Source organism: Lygodium microphyllum, chromosome 25 (assembly GCF_053477565.2).
Source record: "Lygodium microphyllum isolate KBCC chromosome 25, Lygodium_microphyllum_v1.1.10, whole genome shotgun sequence".
Lineage (NCBI taxonomy): Eukaryota > Viridiplantae > Streptophyta > Polypodiopsida > Schizaeales > Lygodiaceae > Lygodium > Lygodium microphyllum.
Window position 1 is genome coordinate 4,914,837 of NC_141159.1, and position 19,217 is coordinate 4,934,053.

The window sequence follows — 19,217 nt, forward strand, 5'->3', positions numbered from 1 at the left end:
TATTCACCTCCTCAATAAGCATTAAATTGCTCTCATCATCAGTACTTGTAAGACCACCTGTAGGCGTGGAGTTACTAGTAGTTGTCTTGAAAGTGTCCTCTCAGGTAAGGTGACCAATAAGAACATAGTCTTTCCACAATAGTAATTGTTTGAAAAGGGTATATTTGCATCCATGCCCTTAGTCTTAACACCACTGCATTTGATAGGCTTCACTAGCTTTTACTTGACCAATGATTAAATATTTACTCTTTTCAATAAGGAGGATTGGTGCCATGATAATACCATAATACTACAAGCACTCTTCAATGCATACCAATCTTGTTGTGATATCAAGTAAAACAACCTCTAACATGGTTTAGCTCAATTAACCTTCATCTAGAGGTCACAAAAAGGTGTTTTTGTGATTTAAAAAATGATATGAAGCTTCTAGAAGACCAAAAAATATGACCTAAATGGGAGAATAGCTTGAAGCCTCAAAATTCATCTAAAAACAAGTCGTTTCCATAGCAAACATTCTCTTGGAGCATGTGGATAAGTAGCACAACCCATAGACATCACTAACTCAGAAAACTATAAGTCTTTCTCTCTTTTCATATATCTATTATATAGATTGTATGGGCCTTGCTTAAATCCCTTGCTTTTAGTAAGCAAGCTCCTTGCTTCCAAATCATAAGTTGTCTCCCCAATGCTTTAATAGGCCCTATGTTTGCATATATTAAAGCATGTACAAAAACCTCTTCTCAAGTATCTAAAAGCAAGATATTTTGCATCAATTCCAGTCACTATTGGTTGCCTCAAACAACGGAAAAATGGGCTATCGTAACCGTCAAATCAAGCCTCATGGTTCTTAAATCTAGAACACCTATTTGTCTTAGATGTAGAGCTAGATGATGAGAATATTGCCTCTATCAAGATGTGGACAACAACCATAGCAATTGTAGAAGAAGCTAAAATCCTTGATCTTTGTGGCAAAGCTTCACTCCTTACACTCCTCACTCCAAGCATGGGCTCCCATGAATGTAGTTTTGATACGAGTTGAGAGGGAAGCAATGGTGGGATGCAAGGTAGAAGCCATGGAGTATAAGAGGATTGGGATAGAGAAGCACACAAGAGAGTCTCATGGGTACAATGAATGGTACACTTTGTTATCTTCATCTTGCATATGATTATACAATGTGTACTTATATAAGGAGTACTTGCCCAACTATTGGCTATTAGCCGTTACCCTAGCATCCTCTTGTTTACCTCAGAAGGATAATCTACTCTCTACCTCCTTCCTACACAATGGATGTTTGCATGTATAGAAAGTTTACCAATATCATAGTTAGTGTCGTAACTATTTGTTGTAATCAAGCTATAAGCATCCTTGTGCCACATTCTTGTGCCTGAAAATTTTTAATGACCTCTTTTATTTTGATGCATACAAGTTAGGGCCGAGCAGCGCCAAGGCCAAAATCCGCCTTCGTAAATTATTGCCTATTTCCTTTCATCTCACGGCCTTGCCATTCCATTGTCTTGTTACTCAACGCACCGTAACTACATATTGACCGGATATAGTGCTTGTAGCACAGCTATTGTCGACACCATCGCGTCACGTGACTTTGTTGGCAAGGCGCCAAGTGCTCGCGCGCTCACACGCACAGAGAGAGAGAGAGAGAGAGAGATGATCAGTCCAGGCGATACTGCAGCCCTGCTGGGGATTCTGGCGGAAGACCGATCTCTGGAGTCTATCCTCTCAACCTTCGCCGATCATTTCAAACGTCATACGCGCTTTCAAGCCTGCTGCGCCATGGTCCTGTTGCTCGAGGTACTACCTCTATCCTCCCAGATCAGCTTGTAATTGATTTTAAGAGAACTATGGTAGCAAGTACGTTGATTCTCGTCGAGAATGTCACACACGGAGTCACATATAGGGGCTTCGTTGCACCGTCATAAATATTCAAGGCTTCTCCCCGTACAGCTGCAACTTTAATCTGCACTCCTATATAATTTATGCACTGACAGAAACGGTCATAAGTCGACTGCATTGCCTATGTCTTACATGTCAAAGGACTTTGGTTTTGTAGGATCGACAAATTCTGAAGCAATCGCAGCGTCTTGCAGCATTTTACATTCTTAATGAGTTATATCGAATAGAACATCTGAGTGCCAACCCATTCATGTCGATTTTAGTAGAGGTAAAGTACTGTCTAATCAGGTACTTGGTTTTTGTGAGACGTCTTTGAACTGGTTGCAGGGTATGCTCTAATGCTTTTATATAATACAGGCAGCAGCAGATGAAGCTGCTAATAAAACAGAGAGAGCCTTTGTCCTACACCTTCTTACTTCGCTCAACAATAATAACAATTCCGAGGTTTTCAGCCGTCTTCTCTTCTCTTATTATTTTGAAGCATGCTATCGGATTCTGGAGGCTTATAACTGTTTGTATGGAAGTGTTTGTGTACCTTCTTTGTCGGTTACCAAAGCCTTGCCAAATGCATTTAACTGGAAGCATAATCCACCATAAGAAGAATGGATTGCTTGAATTGGGAGCTTTAGAACACTAGCATTCTTCTTCAACTGAGAATGTTGCAGACCTATTATAGCTTCTGCTAGCAGTTGTATAGATACATTGAAGATGAATCAAACTCCCTTCTCCATGGTCTTGTGGATGGCTCATATGGGTGCTTCAGCATAGATTCCCCTCCCTTTCTTACCGCACTATTCTTTTGTATGAAGAATATTTCGTATGAAAGATTGTGATTATATACTAATCTGTGTATTATATCAAACGAGATTTTAATATGATGTGTCACTTTTATAGCCAGATGCTGGGAATGCTCCATCTCATTCTTTGAAACATAATACCATGAAAGAATGCCCCCACAAAAGATCTATATTGATGTAAGATTCTATGCATTATCCAATCAAATGTTGCAAGAGCATTGGTAAGCTTGAATGGCACCACTAAAAACTCATACAAGCCAAAGGTTATCTTGAAGGCCATCTTGTGCACATATTTTTAAATGCATATTTGATGATACCCACTCTTCGAATATATCTAGATGAAAATTGCCGATCCTTCCAACATGTCAAGGGTCTCATCTATCCTTGGAATAGGAAATAGGTTCTTAATAGTAATCTTGATCAAGGCATAGTAGTCAATATACATGGCCATAAACCATCTTTCATTTGTACGAAAAGAACATGTGAATAAAAAAGGGATGAACTAGGCTCAATCAGCCCTTTATGAAGTAAACCCTCCACCCCAAACAACTCTTCTTGTTGGGCTGTGCTAACATTGTATGATTGCTGGTTCGGTGGAGTATTGCTTGGCACTAGATCAATAGGATGATCCCTTGGCTTGTCATGTGGAAGTTCTCTAGGCAAAGGCTTGAAAAAAAGTCTTTGTATTGTTGTCAGAAACCAGCCCTTATTTTCCTTAGCTTGGATAACTTACCTTCAGCTTCATTATCACTCTTATCCCCAATAAAAACCAAGTATGTAGAAATATGGTTTTTCATTACATTATAAATAGTCAAAGTTGATACAATAGGGTTTATCCTCTCTTAATTTTTACATCCTTTCCCCTATGCTCTAAAGTGATGTTCTTATTAAAGATGTCTACCAACTTAAGAATCCTATGTCACCAAGCACACAATAGAACATCACAACTTTCAAGTGGTATGATATGAGATCTCTCAAAATCCACATAGTTTTAAATATGGATTCTTAACTTGCTAATTATAGGTATATTATGCTAATAATGACCACAAACAAGCTAAATTTGCCACACTCATAGGTTCCATTTCCTTTGGAGATACTAAACTCGTTAGAAGTGGTGCAGCAATGGAAGTGTAAACATAAGCTGTAATAAACTACTGAAACACAAGACAAAAGAAAATTGGAAAGAAAGAACACAATATAGAACAGAGAATCACCAAGTAGAACCATGGATACCCATGGCAGTGGGTGATTAAGCCACCACCAAGGTGTCGCGAAGAAAACTTGATGTTAATGTTGATCATACCTGTTTCTGAAAGTAGAGAAGATCATAACAGCTCTCAATATCTATCAACAATGCCTCTGAAGTAGCACACGTGACCATCTTGTCACCAATGCCGCAACGCTTAAATGACCATGGATCCTCCTCCTTTGGCCAGACCGCCAAAGTGTCCCCTCATGTGAGCTCCAGACGAGAGCCACCTGCTCTCTGTCAAAATACCAGCCCATCATGAACCTGGAAATCAATCCTAGCTCCAAGATTTGAATATGCCAGATTTCAATCGATGCGTCAGGGACATCTCTCTCTGGATCTTGTGCATCTGTATAGAAATATAGATGAGGCATGGCTGCCCCATCTCACCACCCTCTCACACTCCCTCTTTGGCATCAAAGAGTCGTAAGGGATGACCTCATTACCTACCGCATCTCGCTTCATCTTTTGCTCATTTTTCTTCTTGGAAATCGCTAACTCTTTGCAGTCCTTTCGCAAGTGATCCTTCTCGGCACAGTGGAAGGCCTTCGACTTCTTCATCTTTGAACCCCTCTCTGAAGCAGCAAGAGCCTCACCTAAACCTCCATGTAATGTATCATCGGTGGATGTGCACGGAGGAGCCACCTGTAGAGGATTTAGAAGAGAAGTAGAGAAGAGAAGGTATTTGGAGAGGGAACATAGCCAAAACACGAGCACAGGCTGCAAAAAACAAGAGTTCACATACAGTATAATCCAACATTTGACCAAAAGAAGACAAAAGCTATTGCAAAAAATCAACAAATTAGTCAAAAACTGCCAAAAACAGCAAAAACGACTTGAAGGTACAGTCGCCCAGCTAGGAAGGAGTCAGGAACACCAAAACGCAGGCTAAGTACTGCCACAAATAGATTGAAAAACTGTCACAGCAGCCTAAAAAATGAAAATGCAGGCAACAGAGGGGCTGTAGATAGCAGACGATGGCAAATCTGCAAAAAATGCAGGTAAAACAGGTCGCCTGTATGGAGCAGCAGTCACCTGATCAGTAAGGGTGAAAACAATCTTGAAATCAATAAGAAAACACAGTAGGAGCACAAATCTTGAAATCTGATACCATGTTAGAAGTGGTGCAGCAATGGAAGTGTAAACATAAGTTGTAATAGACTATTGAAGCACAATACAAAAGAGAACGGGAAAGAAAGAACACAATATAGATGAGAACTCAGATATATGCTCGGGAAATGGAATCCATATATCAGACACGAGACTATCGCATACAATAGTGAGTCACTGGCTGTGTGGGCACGGGCACGGGCACGGGCACGGGCACCTCTCTCCACAGGACCTCCAGGTGGTGAATTGAACTGACGGAGGAAGAGGAGTCTAGAACATATAGGCATGAATAATGCCATAAAATATGTCTGGTCGGCCATCAATAAATGCCCAATATGACCATAAAATGGCACAATAAAAAATGCGTAAATAACCTAAATAATGTGTCCAAGCCTCTGCAGCTTAGACTCACACGAGTTGACATACTTTGTTAACAAAACTTCCTTTCCAACTTTGGAGAGATGAAATTTACTCATGCTCTTTAGAAGATCAAGGCCATTTGATCTCTCACTTTTCCCAAAGTTGTAGTGCACCTGTGATATGACAACATTTTTTGCAATAAAATAGACACTTTATGGCAATAGAAAGAGTAAAAAATCTTGTTAGAAATTTTCTTAGACCATTGGTACATAATTAACCAAAGTCGTAGACATTTAAAATAGCCCTAGAAGGTCAATAAAAGTTTGGCCTACTTTGTAATTTATTTGAAGAGTTTTTGGGCTATTTGAAGCCACTTTTGGTTGTCAATTAGTCAAGTGTGGTGGATCATAGTGGTGATCGTCTTGCTGGTGTTCAACTATCGTATGCTTTTCTTTTGTTTGTGCCATGTTGTGAGTAGTAGTGAGTGAGTCTATTTGTGTTTTGGAGTATGCACAAGATTGAGGTGAGTTAGAGTGTTTGTGGCTTGATTGACGTGAAGATTTTTCAAGGTAGATTGAGGTGGAGTCTATCTTAGATAGGATAGTTAGGTGATTTTGTGGATTTGAAGTGCTAGATAATTGGTGGCCGATAATTGTACATACTATAAATCCCTATTTTGCTATTGTAATAAAGAATTTAGAATCTCTTTTGCCTTGCTTGGGTTCTCTTTTCTTTTGTTGAGTTGTGCATTAAGGTTGCGAGTCTTACAAAAGCCCTAGACAACTCTGTAGCATTTGAATTGGGCTTCTCACTAATTATGTCAAAAACCAATCCAATTGAGATCTTAATTTACTTGCCTCATTGCTCATCTTTCCCTTGGGTTGCTCTTTTCTTATTAGGACATTCACATGCTATGTGACCTTCCTCTTCATTGCTAAAGCATTTTTGGGCAGCCCACAAGGCCTTAAATTGCTATTGTGTTTCATACTTGCTGCCATGATGTCCACACTGCTTAGTTGTTGCATATTTGGAATTCTTTCCACCATTATTAGGCTTAGAAGTCCTCTTTCACAGCTTTGATTTTGTTGGTCTTGTAACTAACAAGCGTTACCATGCATTAATCATCAACTACAAGAGCATTTTCTATCAATTGAAAGATGCTATGCACTTTGGTCTTCCTGCAATGTCCCAGATTTGCTTTGGTAGCTTGCAACAATACTTCTATGTTTGTTCTTCTGTGGTAAATTCCCTTTGACAACTAAGAGATAGCAAAGCCTCCCAAAACTTTTTGTCATACTCACTCCAAGTGTTGGCAATTCGATGCCGTCAATTGATTCCATGCAGTCTTCACTTCCACTTCAAAGTAACTAGTGAGCCACACATTGCGAAACTCATGGTTGAAGGGTACCCAATCTTTTGATGTATTGTCTTGAATCAAGATTTGTCCACCATTGTTGAGGATTCCCTTTGAGAAAAGTAGAAGCCTTATGCATATTGGACCACTCATTATAGTTCCCATTAAAAAAAGCATTGTCAAATTGTTGAATAAAAGCCAAGGCTTTCATCTTGTCATGCACTCCATGAAGGCCTCAAACTTTATTGATTGTCCTCTCTCTTTGTCATATTTGGCTTTTTTTGTCAAAGTGAGATTGCCATAGTAGGCAAATGGCTACAAGAATCTAGGTTGACTTGCATGATGTATTGTTTGATCCATGTTTCCTACCATGGGTGTTGAATTACCTTACCGAGTTTGGGTATTAATATACTTGGTAGATGAGGCTGCTACTCATCTCAAAACCTAGCCGAGTGCCAAATTAGCATATATCACATTGCCTGGTTTAGTCTATATATTTGAAACACATTCCCCTTGCAAACTTGTTGGTTCACTGTTGTTAGCTGTAGGGAACCGATGAGGCACGGAGATAGAGGTAGACAGACCTTATCCTTTGAGAGAGAGACAGAGTGCGAGTAAGTAGAGTAGAGATTGAACACGTGTTAAGGTACAATGACGAGTGTACCACTTTAGGTTTTAGATAGATATATGTATGAAAGTACAATGTGCTAAGGGTGTGTTCACACCTGTGCACATATAAAAGGTACGATGGCTCTTTATTCCCAATAACCTGCCACCTAAAGGCAATGTGCCTTAAGAGGAGAAACTAATCAGCTAAGTCTAAGTATGCACAAAGCTGAAATAAATATATCTATCCAACTCCCATCATCTGTCAGCAATGAGAAAACCGCTTTGTTGGAAGACCCTTCATGAGAAGGTCTGCAGGATTATCATATGTATGCACTTTGACAAGCTCAATGCTCTTGTTGTCAAGTACATCTCTAATGAAGTGATATTTCACCTGTATGTGCTTTGTCTTTGCATGAAAGATAGGATTCCGAGCTAGCATGATAGCACTCTGACTATCACAATGGAGAACATGTAACTCTGTGATGCCAAGCTCTCCCACTAGATGTGAAAGCCATAAAGTCTCCTTGCATGCCTCAAAGGCAGCTACATACTCTGCCTCTGTAGTAGACAATGCAACACACTTTTGTAACCTGGAGATCCAAGAGACCGCTCCTCCTGTGAAAGTAAACACATACCGAGAAGTGGACTTCGTGCAGTCCGCATGACCAGCATAGTTTGCATCCGTAAAGCCAACAACAAATGCCTTCTGCTTTCCAAAGCAGATGCACAACTCCTTTGTGCCTTTGAGGTATCTCATAATACCTTTCACTGCATCCCAATGCTTTTTGCGAAGGGTTGCCATGTATCTGCTAACCACTCCCATTGCAAAGGCAATGTTAGGACGTGTAGCAACCATAGCATATATCAAACTGCCAACAGCTGAAGCATATGGTATCTTGGCAATTTTAGCCTTCTCATCATGAGATGTAGGGCTGTCCTCTGCACTGAGTTTCACATATGGAGGCAATGAAACCCCAATCGTTTTCCCCCCCTCCATATTGAAACGTTGCAAAACCTTGGAGATATACTACTGTTGAGATAGATAGAGTAATCCTTTTGACCTATCTTTGAGTATTCGCATGCCAAGAATGTGATTTGCATCACGAAGATCCTTCATGTCAAAGCTGCCATGAAGACTTTGCTTTAGTGAGTCCAGGGCATGAGTATCCCTGCCAGCAAAATCAGCATGTCATCTACATACAAAACCAAGATAATCAGCCTGTCATCTGCTACCTTCTTGGTGTACAATCCACTTGACTTCTATGAAAGCCTTGGGACTGCATGAATGTATCAAACTTATGATACCATTCTCTTGGTGCTTGTTTCAGCCCATACAAACTCCTTTTGAGTTTACAGACCATTTGTTCTTTCCCTTGTTCAACAAACCCTTCAGGCTGTTGCATATATATGTCTTCACGCTGATCACCATGTAAAAACGCAGTCTTTACATCCATCTGTATGAGTTCCATATCCTCAACTGCAACCAAGCCCAAAATGGTTCTCAATATAGTCATCTTGATTACAGGAGAGAAAATCTCATCAAAATCAATTCCATGCTCTTCCTTGTATCCCTTTGTAACCAATCTTACTTTGTACTTTGGTGAAGAACCAGAAGTGACCTTCATCTTGTAAACCCATTTGCATGGAAGTGTTTTCTGCCCTTTAGGCAACTGCACCAAGTCCAAGTGCCATTTTTCTCAAGAGATTGCATTTCTGACAACATGGCTTTATACCATTTCTTGCTGTTCTATCTGTCCATTACTTCCTTTGAAGCAAGACGGTTCACCACAATCGGTCAACATGACATAATCAGCCATATTGTTTGCACCAGGAACAAATCTATGAGGTTGTCTAGTAGCCCTAGACGATCTTCTAACCCAATGGTCATTGTTTGCTGGCTGTTCTTGCAAATTTCCATTTTCAGCATGCTGTCCTGGCATTTCAGCTTGCAAATCAGCATTAACAGCTTGCTGTCCTGGCTGTTCTTGCACATGTAATGGCTCATTTTCATGGGGAATAGCTGGCTGATCATTTCCAGCATTTATAGGTTCATTTACAGCAGGTATTTGCTGCTGTACAGCGGGTACATTTTACTGTCCAAAAGGTATTTCTTCTTGGAATATAATCCTACGGACCTCCTCAGTCTTTTCAGGTTGTTTGTGCATGCGATCTTCCCCGAAGATAACGTCATTGCTGCGTACTATTTTCCTTTTCTTGGGATCCCATAATTTATACCCCATTTTACCCTCGTTACCATATCCTAGGAAAATGCATTTACAGGACTTTGGCTCAAGATTGCTGCGTTTTTCTTTACGAATGTGCACAAAAGCCTCGCAGCCAAACACTTTCAGATGAGCATATGAAGGTGGCTTGCCCGACCACGCTTCTTGGGGAACTCCCCCTCCCAAAGACGTGTTTGGTGACTGATTAATCAAGTGAACGGCTGTCATAATAATCTTTGCCTAAAAACCATGGGGTAATGCAGCATGAGACAGTATCGTACGGACCTTATTCTGTATGGTCTGATTCATACGCTCTGCAACTCCATTTTGGGGTGGATTATGAGGGGCAGTGAGCTCCCTCTTTATACCTTTGCTGTCACAAAATGCCTGAAAGGCTGTGGACACATATTCCCCACCATTGTCAGAGCGAAGATACTTAAGTGTCTTATCTGTTTGATTTTCAGCTAATGCCAAGAATTTTTTAAACTTGTCAAGCACTTCATCCTTGCTACGAATAGGGTAAACTCCTACTTTCCGTGTAGCATCATCGACAAAGGTGACAAAATATTTCGTTCCCTCTAAAGATAATCCTGGCATTTGACATACATCTGAATGTACTAACTCTAGAGGAGAAGATTTCAAAGAAAGAAACTTTTTGTGAGAAGTCCGTGCATGTTTGCCATAAATACAATGATCACAATGCTCAAAATCAACATAACGAAGACAAGGCAAGTAACCCAAATGAGAAAGCACTTTCATTCCTATTTGACTCATGTGTCCTAACCGGCCATGTCACAAAGAAACACTTGGCTGCTCGGTCCCGACAACAACATGGTCACGCACACTAGATACATGAAGTGGATACAACGTATCACTCTTGCAACCTCTGGTAATAACCCTAGATCCCTTACAGATCTTCCATTTTCCATCACCAAAGGTGGTACGAAAACCATCATCATCTAGCTGCCCTGTGCTAATCAAGCTCTTCTTGAGCCGAGGTACATGCCGTACATGCTGAAGTGTAAAGACAGAGCCATGTTGAAACTATAACTGCACATTGCCAATACCTGCAATCTCACATGCATAGTCGTTCCCAAGATGGACAACACTATGTCGACCCCCTATATATGCGGAAAACCACTCACGATGAGGGGTGACATGAAAGGAAGCACCTGAATCAAGAATCCAGGTATACATGTCATCATCTGTATCTGCAAGTAGAGCATGTGCACCAAAATGTGAAGAGACAAAGAGTATATCACTGCCATTGTCACTGTCATGAGTGACTACATTCACCTCTTCAATTTTTACACTGCTTTTCTTAGGTTGACTGTCCTTCTTCTCTTCCTTGCAATCATCTGTCTTCTTGCCTTTTCCTTTTTCTTTCTTCCATTTGTAGTAGTCACGTTTAAAGTAACCCTTCTTGCCACAATAATCGCATTCAACGTCTTTGCCACTTGATTTACTGCGTCCCTTGCCATCATATTTGCCCTTTTGCTGTGATCTGCCCCTAGTATGCAAAGCACCGGAAGACTTGCTGGATGCATTGTTTTGCCGACTCATTTCTTTCATAAGTAGAGTACTCTCTACATCAGCATACAAAAGGATCACATTAGAATTGCTCATGGCAGTCCTGAATGTATCCCAACTCTCTAGTAGAGTGCAAAGCAAGAAAGTAGCCTTAAATTCCTCATCAATCATGAACTTCAAGGCAACCAGTTGGCTGAAAATGGAGTTAAATTCACTTAAGTGAGTAGACATTGCTGTACCTTCTTTCGTACGCAAATCCATAAGCTTTTTCAGCCAATACACTTTACTTGCAACGCTCTTCTGTGCATATAGTTCTTCTAGTCTAGTCCATATAGCATATGCAGAATCCAAACCTTCAATGTTGAAGAGCAAGGCATCAGAAATCGATAGCCCTATGGTTAAGCGTGCAAGATCATTCAACTCATCCCAATCTTCCTGATCCATGTCCACAGGCTTTGCCCCTTTAGTTTTGATCGGCTTTGCCTGCTTCTTTTGTAACAAGATATTGTCGCACTGTTTTTGCCACACTGCAAAAATATGTGCGCCTTCAAGCTTCTTTATATGCATCAAATTACTGTTGTCATTGCTGCCAGCCATGGTTTTCAGCTCAAAAGCGACCAAAACACCAGTAAATGCAGGCCCAAATTGTCACCCAAGTGACCAAAGTACAAATAAGTACCAATCAGCAATAAATGACCACGCAGAAGTACAGATTTCAGATCTGTAATTTAGTTTTCAGAAGTGCCAAACCAAGTGCTACAGCATTATCCAACTGATTACAGCTGTTCCAAAGGGCATGTGCATCACATTACATGAGAAATCCCAAAATTTCAGCTGCAATTTCTGTTGTACGTGTACCCACGGGCCTAAAAGTTGACACGAACGATCAAAAGCCCCAAAATTTGTGCTCAAAAGCGTCAAACACACATCTGCATTTCCTCTGTCATGCATAGGGCTGTCCAATTTTGCCAAAATGAAGCAATTTCAGCAAAACCCCCAAATTTCACCAAGTGTTGATGTCCAAATTGCGCGGAATTCAACCTGCATATACATAAAATGACCAAATGTTGCACAAATTTTACCCAAATTTCAAAAGCCCCAAATTGCACGGGGTTCAATGTGCCTCAATGTCGAGAAATTGGGTTAATTTCAGCCCAATTTGTATATGTACATGAAAAGCCGCAAATGTGGGACAAAATGTCACAAATTCTTGCAATTTCTGAGATAAATTTGCTTGCCCTGCATCAAATTTCCCAAATCTGGGAAAAGCCCCAAATTTCTGGGCTAAATGTTAAGAAATTTCACTCAGATGAGCAAAATTTCAATAATTTTGGCGAAATCCCCAATTCAAATGCGCACAATGTCTACAATTCCGATGTAGATGCCTCAATTTTCCCACGAACAGTGCTTAGTCTGGCAAAGCCCCAGCTTTCTGGGCCAAAATTGCACAAAGTTGATGTTTTGTGCTTGCACGCGCAAACCCCGGTTAGGGGAAGGAGTTTGAGAAAAAGATTTTTTTGAAAAAAAAGTTTTGAATGACAGGTCCGTTGACCCATCATGCCTCCTTGTCGCGCTCTCGACCGATGGCTCTGTCACGTGTTGCACGTCACGCGTTGCGCCCCGTCAAGTCTCCTTGCCCGCTGGCGTCGCGCGTTGGTTGCTACCCACTATTGCCCGTCAGTTGCAGCGCCTTGGTCCATGCTGGACCTTGACTAGTCGCAGCCCGTCACACTACTGCCCGTGCAGTCAATTGTTGCCCGCCAGCAACCTGCCAGCGATTCCTGCTCGCCTTGCCTCTTGTAGGCTCCTCAACAGTCCACAAGACTGTTACACGAGACTCTGTGTGTCGCGTGCACCTCTCAATAGCTTGAGTGAGCCATTGGCTATGATACCAGTTTGTAGGGACTGATGAGGCACGGAGATAGAGGTAGACAGGCCTTATCCTCTAAGAGAGAGACAGAGTGCGAGTAAGCAGAGTAGAGAGTGAACACGTTTTTCGGTACAATGATGAGTGTACCACTTTAGGTTTTAGATAGGTATATGTATGAAAGTACAATGTGCTAAGGGTGTGTTCACACCCGTGCACATATAAAAGGCACGATGGCCCTTTATTCCCAACATTAGCTTGAACATTGGTTTCCATAGCCTAAAACATAAAGTCTTCTTCTAGATAAGTAGATGGTGGCTGAACTACATATTGTATCTCAACCTCCCAAATGTGTCACCTTTGGGAAAGTTCTAGGTGAAACAATTCAATACTACATTTAAGATACATGAAAAGAAAGAAATATATATTAATGTCTTCTAAGGCCAAAATTGGCCTATGAGACAAAATCATGTACAATGTTGATTTTTATGATGGAGCCAGACGGAGCTGGAATAAATAAGTCGAGAGTGAACGTGTTGGATAACACACACAGAGAGTAGATAGCAGTAGAGAGGAGAGTGAGCACGACACACTTGATGTTCTGTACAAAGACGAGTCTACCATTTTTTAGGTTTTTGATAATATATATAAAGTCCAAGAGTGTAAGGGTGCATTCACACCCGAACACTATAAAAGGCACAATGAGCCTTTATTCCCAACAACCTCCCACCTAAAGGCAACGTGCTTGAAGGTAGAGGAAAGAATCAGCTAAGTCTATGGATATACAAAGCTGAAAGATACATATACTATCCACCCCCCATCATCTGGCGGCAATGAGCAAACCGCTCGGTTGGAAGACCCTTCGTGAGAAGGTCTACAGGGCTAATTTGTATGTACCTTGACTAGCTCAATGCCTTTGTTGTCAAGTACATCCTTGATAAAGTGATACTTCACGTGTATGTGCTTTGTCTTTGCGTGAAAGACAGGATTTTGTGCTAGCATGATAGCACTTTGACTGTCACAGTGGAGGATAGGAACCTTTGTAATACCAAGCTCTCTCACTAGACGTGAAAGCCATAAAGCCTCTTTGCATGCCTTTGTGGCAGCCACATATTCTGCCTCTGTAGTAGACAATGCGACACTTTTGCAGCCTAGATATCCAAGAGACTACTCCCCTTGTGAACATGAACCATATCCTGAAGTAGACTTTCTGCAGTCAAGATGGCTAGCATAGTCTGCATCCGTGAACGCAACAACAGATGACTTCTCCTTACCAAAAGAGATACACAAATTCTTTATGCCCTTAAGGTATCTCATGATACCCTTTACTGCTTCCCAATGCTTTTTGCTAGGATATGCCATGTATCTGCTAGTCACTCCCATCGCAAATGCAATGTCAGGACGTGTAACAACCATAACATATATTAAGCTACCAACAGCTGAAGCATAGGGTATCTTGGCCATTTCAGCTTTTCCATCATCTGATATAGGGTTGTCATCTACACTAAGTTTCACATATGGAGGCAATGGTACACTAATGGCTTTTCCCCCTTCCATATTGAAATGCATGCCAAGAATGTGATTGGCCTCACTAAGATCTTTCATATCAAAGCTATTGTGTAAACTTTGCTTCAAGGAGTCCAAGGCATGAACATCCTTGCCTGAGAATCAGCATGTCATCCACATACAAAACCAAGAGAATAAGGCTGCTATCTGTTGCCTTCTTGGTGTATAAGCAGTGATCAACTTGAGAATGATGAAATCCCTAAGATTGCATGAATGTATCAAATTTGTGATATCATTTTGGTGGTGCTTGTTTCAGTCCATACAAACTTTTGTGGAGTTTACATACCATGTGCTTTTTTTCCTTTGCAGCAAAATCTTCAGGCTATTGCATATAGATCTTCTCATGCAGATCACCATGTAAGATTCAAATGCAACCAAGCCCAAGATGGTTCCCAAAGTAGTCATTTTGACTACAGGAGAAAAGATTTCATCAAAATCAATTCCATGTTCTTGCTTGTACCCTTTAGCAACCAAGTGTGCCTTGTACTTTGGCAAAGAACTAGAAGTGACTTTTATTTTGTAAACCTATTTGCAGGGTAGCACTTTTTGTTCTTCTGGCAAATGTACCAAATCCCAAGTGCCATTCTTCATGAGGGATTCCATCTCTGATAGCATTGCTTTGTGCCATTTTTTACTATCCTGTCTGTCCATTGCTTCCTGAAAGCATGACGGTTCACCACAATCTGTTAACATGACATAATCAGCCACATAGTTTACACTAGGAACAAATCTATCTAGCTGTTTTTGCACTTTGGTCGACCTACGGACCCAGTGGTCAAGATTTGCTAGCTGTTCAGCCTGCAGATCTGCATTAACAGCTTGCTGTTTTGCAGGTTTAGCATGCTGTACAGTTGGTTCAGGTTGTTCCAAAGGCACAGGTGGTTGTTGAATTTTTGAATTTGTGGGACATCATGGGTAAGATCTTGTTGATCATTTTCAGCATCATTCCTTGCATTTTCAGGGACATTAACAGCAGGTATTTGTTGCTGTCTAATTCTTTGCTGTCCTATTGGTACATCCTCCCAAAATACAACCCTTCTAACCTCCTCTGTTCTTTCGGGCTGTTTGTGCATGCAATCTTCCCGGAAGATAACATCATTGTTGCGTACTACTTTTCTTTTCTCGGGATCCCATAATTGATACCCCATCTCACCTTCATCACCATATCCTAGGAAAACACATTTACAAGACTTTGGCTCAAGTTTGTTGCGTTCTTCTTTGCGAATGTGCACAAATGTCTCGCAGCCAAACACTCTCAAGTGAGCATACGAAGGTGGCTTGCCCGACCACTCCAAAGACTTGTTTGGTGACGGATTAATCAAGTGTACGGCTGTTGTAACAGCCTTTGCCCAAAATCCATAAGGTAAAGTAGCATGTGAGAGCATTGTACGGACTTTGTTTTGAATGATCTTATTCATATGCTCTGCAACACCATTTCGGGGCGGATTATGAGGGGTAGTAAGCTCCTTTTTAATCCCTTTACTGTCACAAAAGTCTTGAAAGGCTTTGGATACATATTTCCCACCATTGTCAGAGCAAAGGCATTTTAATGTCTTGTTGGTTTGATTTTTAGCAAGTGCTAGGAATTTTTAAAATTTATCCAAGGCCTTGTCTTTGCGACGGATTGGATAAACCCATACTTTGCGTGTGGCATCATCAACAAAGGTAATGAAATATTTCTTTCCCCCTAAAGATAATCCTGCTATTTGACATACATCTGAATGTACCAACTCTAAGGGTAAAGACTTTAGAGAAAGATTTTTTGTGTGATGTTTGAGCATGTTTACAATGATCGCACTATTCAAAATTAGCATAACTCAAAGATGGTAAATTAGCATACCTCAAAGATGGTAAATAACCCAAATGAGAGAGCACTTTCATTCCAGATTGACTCATGTGTCCCAACTGGCTATGCTACAAAGAAACACTTGGCTGCTCAGTTATGACGACTACATGATCACGCACACCAGATACATGCAAAGGATATGAGGTATCACTTTTGGACCCCTTTGTAACAATGCGAGAGCCCTTACATATTTTCCATTAGTTATCCCCCAAGTGGACAACACCATGTACACCACCATTGTAGTCAGAGAACCACTCATGATGTGGTGTGACGTGAAAGAACGGATCTGAATCAAGTATCCAAGTGTGCATATCATCCTCAAAATTTGCAATCAATGCATGTGCACTTAAAAGAATAAGCAAGAAGTACATCACCATCATTGTCAGTATCATGAGTGACTACATTAACCTCTTCTATTTTCACATTGCTATTCTTTGCAGGCTGTCTGTCCTTGTTTTCAGCCTTGTTGGCTTCATTGTTTTTGTTCTTGCCCTTCTCTTTTTACAATTGAAAACAATCCCGTTTGTAGTGTCCTTTTTGCCAGAATGATGGCACTCCGCATTTTTTCCACGAGATTTGTTGCGTGCTCTATTTTCAGAATTTCCCTTGTGCTGAAATCTGCCTCTAGTGTGTAATGCATTAGAAAACTTGTTTTACTGAGTTATTTTGCCTTTTGAGTTTTTCCATCAGAAAAAAACTCTCCACATCAGAGTATAACAGCTGAGTATTCAAATTACTCAAAGTTGTCCTGAAAGTATCCCAACTTTCAGGCAAAGAACATAGCAAGAAGTTAGCCTTGAACTCTTCATCAATATGGAAATCCAAAGCAATCAGCTGACTGAGAATTGAGTTAAACTCATTTAGATGTACAGACATGGCTGTACCTTCTTTCGTGCGAAAGTGCATTAATTTTTTCAGCCAGTAAACCTTGCTGGTTGCACTTTTCTGAGCATACAATTCTTCAAGCCTTTGCCACATTGCATATGTTGAATTTAGCTTCTCCATAATAAAGAGCAAGTTGTCTGACACTGAGAGCTCAATGGTAGAGCGAGCAAGCTCGTCCAAGTCATCCCACTCGTCTTGTTCCATGTCTGCTGGTTTGATTCCCTTTGTTTTGATGGGCTTTATATGTTTCTTCTGCACCAAGACATTGTAGCATTGTTTTTACTAAATTGCAAAATTATGTGCACCCTCAAGCTTCTTAACGTGCAAAAGATTATTGGTGTCATTGTTTCCAGCCATAATTTGCAGTCTCAAATTGACTAACCAGTCACCAAAGACAAGCCCAAATGTGACACAAGTAACTATGGTACATAGAGGTACCAACCAGCGGTGAGAAAATCCCAAGATTGCAGAAATTTCAGATTTGCAAATAGATTTTCAGAGTTGAAAGGATGTCTGTTGCTGCACTCCTCAAGCAATTACTGACACCTTTATAGACCAAGTCACTAGTTACATGTGAAATCCCTAAGATTTCACTGCAATTTGTGCTCTGAAGGCATTCTCGAGCACAAATTTGACAATTTTTGATCAAAAGCCCCAAATTTTTAGAGGGTAATCTCTCGAGATTGCATCAATACATGTACACAAGTGCATGTACTATATATTTATTGCCCAAATTGAAGGGATTTTGCAAAAGCCCCAAATTTTTGGATTGCACATATTTTAGTAAAATTGAAGAAGTTTCACTAAAATGTAAGAATCCCCAAAATTTCTCGAGCAGATGTGCACCAAATGTGCAAATTTTGGGTTGAATTGTCTTGTTCCGTGTTGAGATCTCCAAATTGGAGAAAAGGCCCAATTTTCTTGGGCAAAATTTCACTTTGTGCCTTTGCGTGTGAATGCCGATGGAGAAGAAATAAAGAAAAAGAAAAAGGATATTTGTAATTTTAAAAGAAAACACTGACTTTTACCTGTCATCGTAGTCTTGCGTGGACTGGTAGGCATGTGTACCAAGTTCGTGATGATTGGTCTTGGTCGTTGTCCTGTCTGCTGCCAAGTTCGTGACCTCCTTGACCCCCTGCTGCACGTCGACTGTGGGTGTCTGGTTTGCCTGGTTGCGCGTCAGTTGCCTGACTTCCTCGTCGACTTTCGTGTACCTGTTGCGTGACCTACGACCCTACAACTCTTCCTTATCACGTGCGACACATGAAGCTCTTGCTCGTGTGTGACACCTGCAACTCCTGCTCGCCTGCGCCTACTGCTCGCATGTCTCGCGGCTTGACGCCTGTCATTGGCTCTGATATCAGTTTGATGGAGCTGGAATAAGTGAGGTGAGAGTAAACGCGTTGGATAACACACATAGAGAGTAGATAGCAGTAGAGAGGAGAGTGAGCACGACACACTTGATGTTTGGTACAAAGAGGAGTATACCACTTTTTAGGTTTTTGATAATATACATAAAGTACAAGAGTGTAAGGGTGCGTTCTCACCCAAAGTGGGAGGCTTTTGCCTCCTTAGGATGTTTTCCGTTCTCAGCAACAATAGTTCCCTTCTTGTGCTTTGATTGCTAGTTTGCAGAGGGTGGATCTTGTAGATGTGATCCATAGTGAGACGGAGAGATTTTAGGCTGCTAAAGCTACGGATGTTAAAAGGAAAGGAAAAGTGAGGATTTAGTAGTTTTCTCTCTTGTGGTTTATTGTGAGACTTGCTTTATGGAATGTTAAGGGCATTTCTTCGGGCAATAAGTAGTATTGGTTGTGGAAAATTGTGTTAGTTGGTAATTGGGATGTTTTTTGTGCTATGGAGCACAAACAACATGCTTTGGCAGGTTCTTCTTATGTATACAAGGATTATAT

At 40.9% G+C, this 19,217-nt stretch overlaps 1 protein-coding gene across 1 annotated transcript in view; it reads left to right on the forward strand.

Annotated features, from left to right (window-relative positions):
* The first annotated feature begins 1,499 nt into the window (after positions 1-1,499).
* Positions 1,500-19,217, forward strand: part of LOC148013863 (CCR4-NOT transcription complex subunit) — an 81,819-nt gene continuing 64,101 nt past the window's right edge. The window contains exons 1-3 of the mRNA XM_087667021.1: positions 1,500-1,807; positions 2,067-2,177; positions 2,267-2,353. Of these exons, the coding sequence (XP_087523147.1) occupies positions 1,664-1,807; positions 2,067-2,177; positions 2,267-2,353 (342 nt within the window). The 5' untranslated portion in view covers positions 1,500-1,663. The remainder of the gene's footprint in view (positions 1,808-2,066; positions 2,178-2,266; positions 2,354-19,217) is intronic.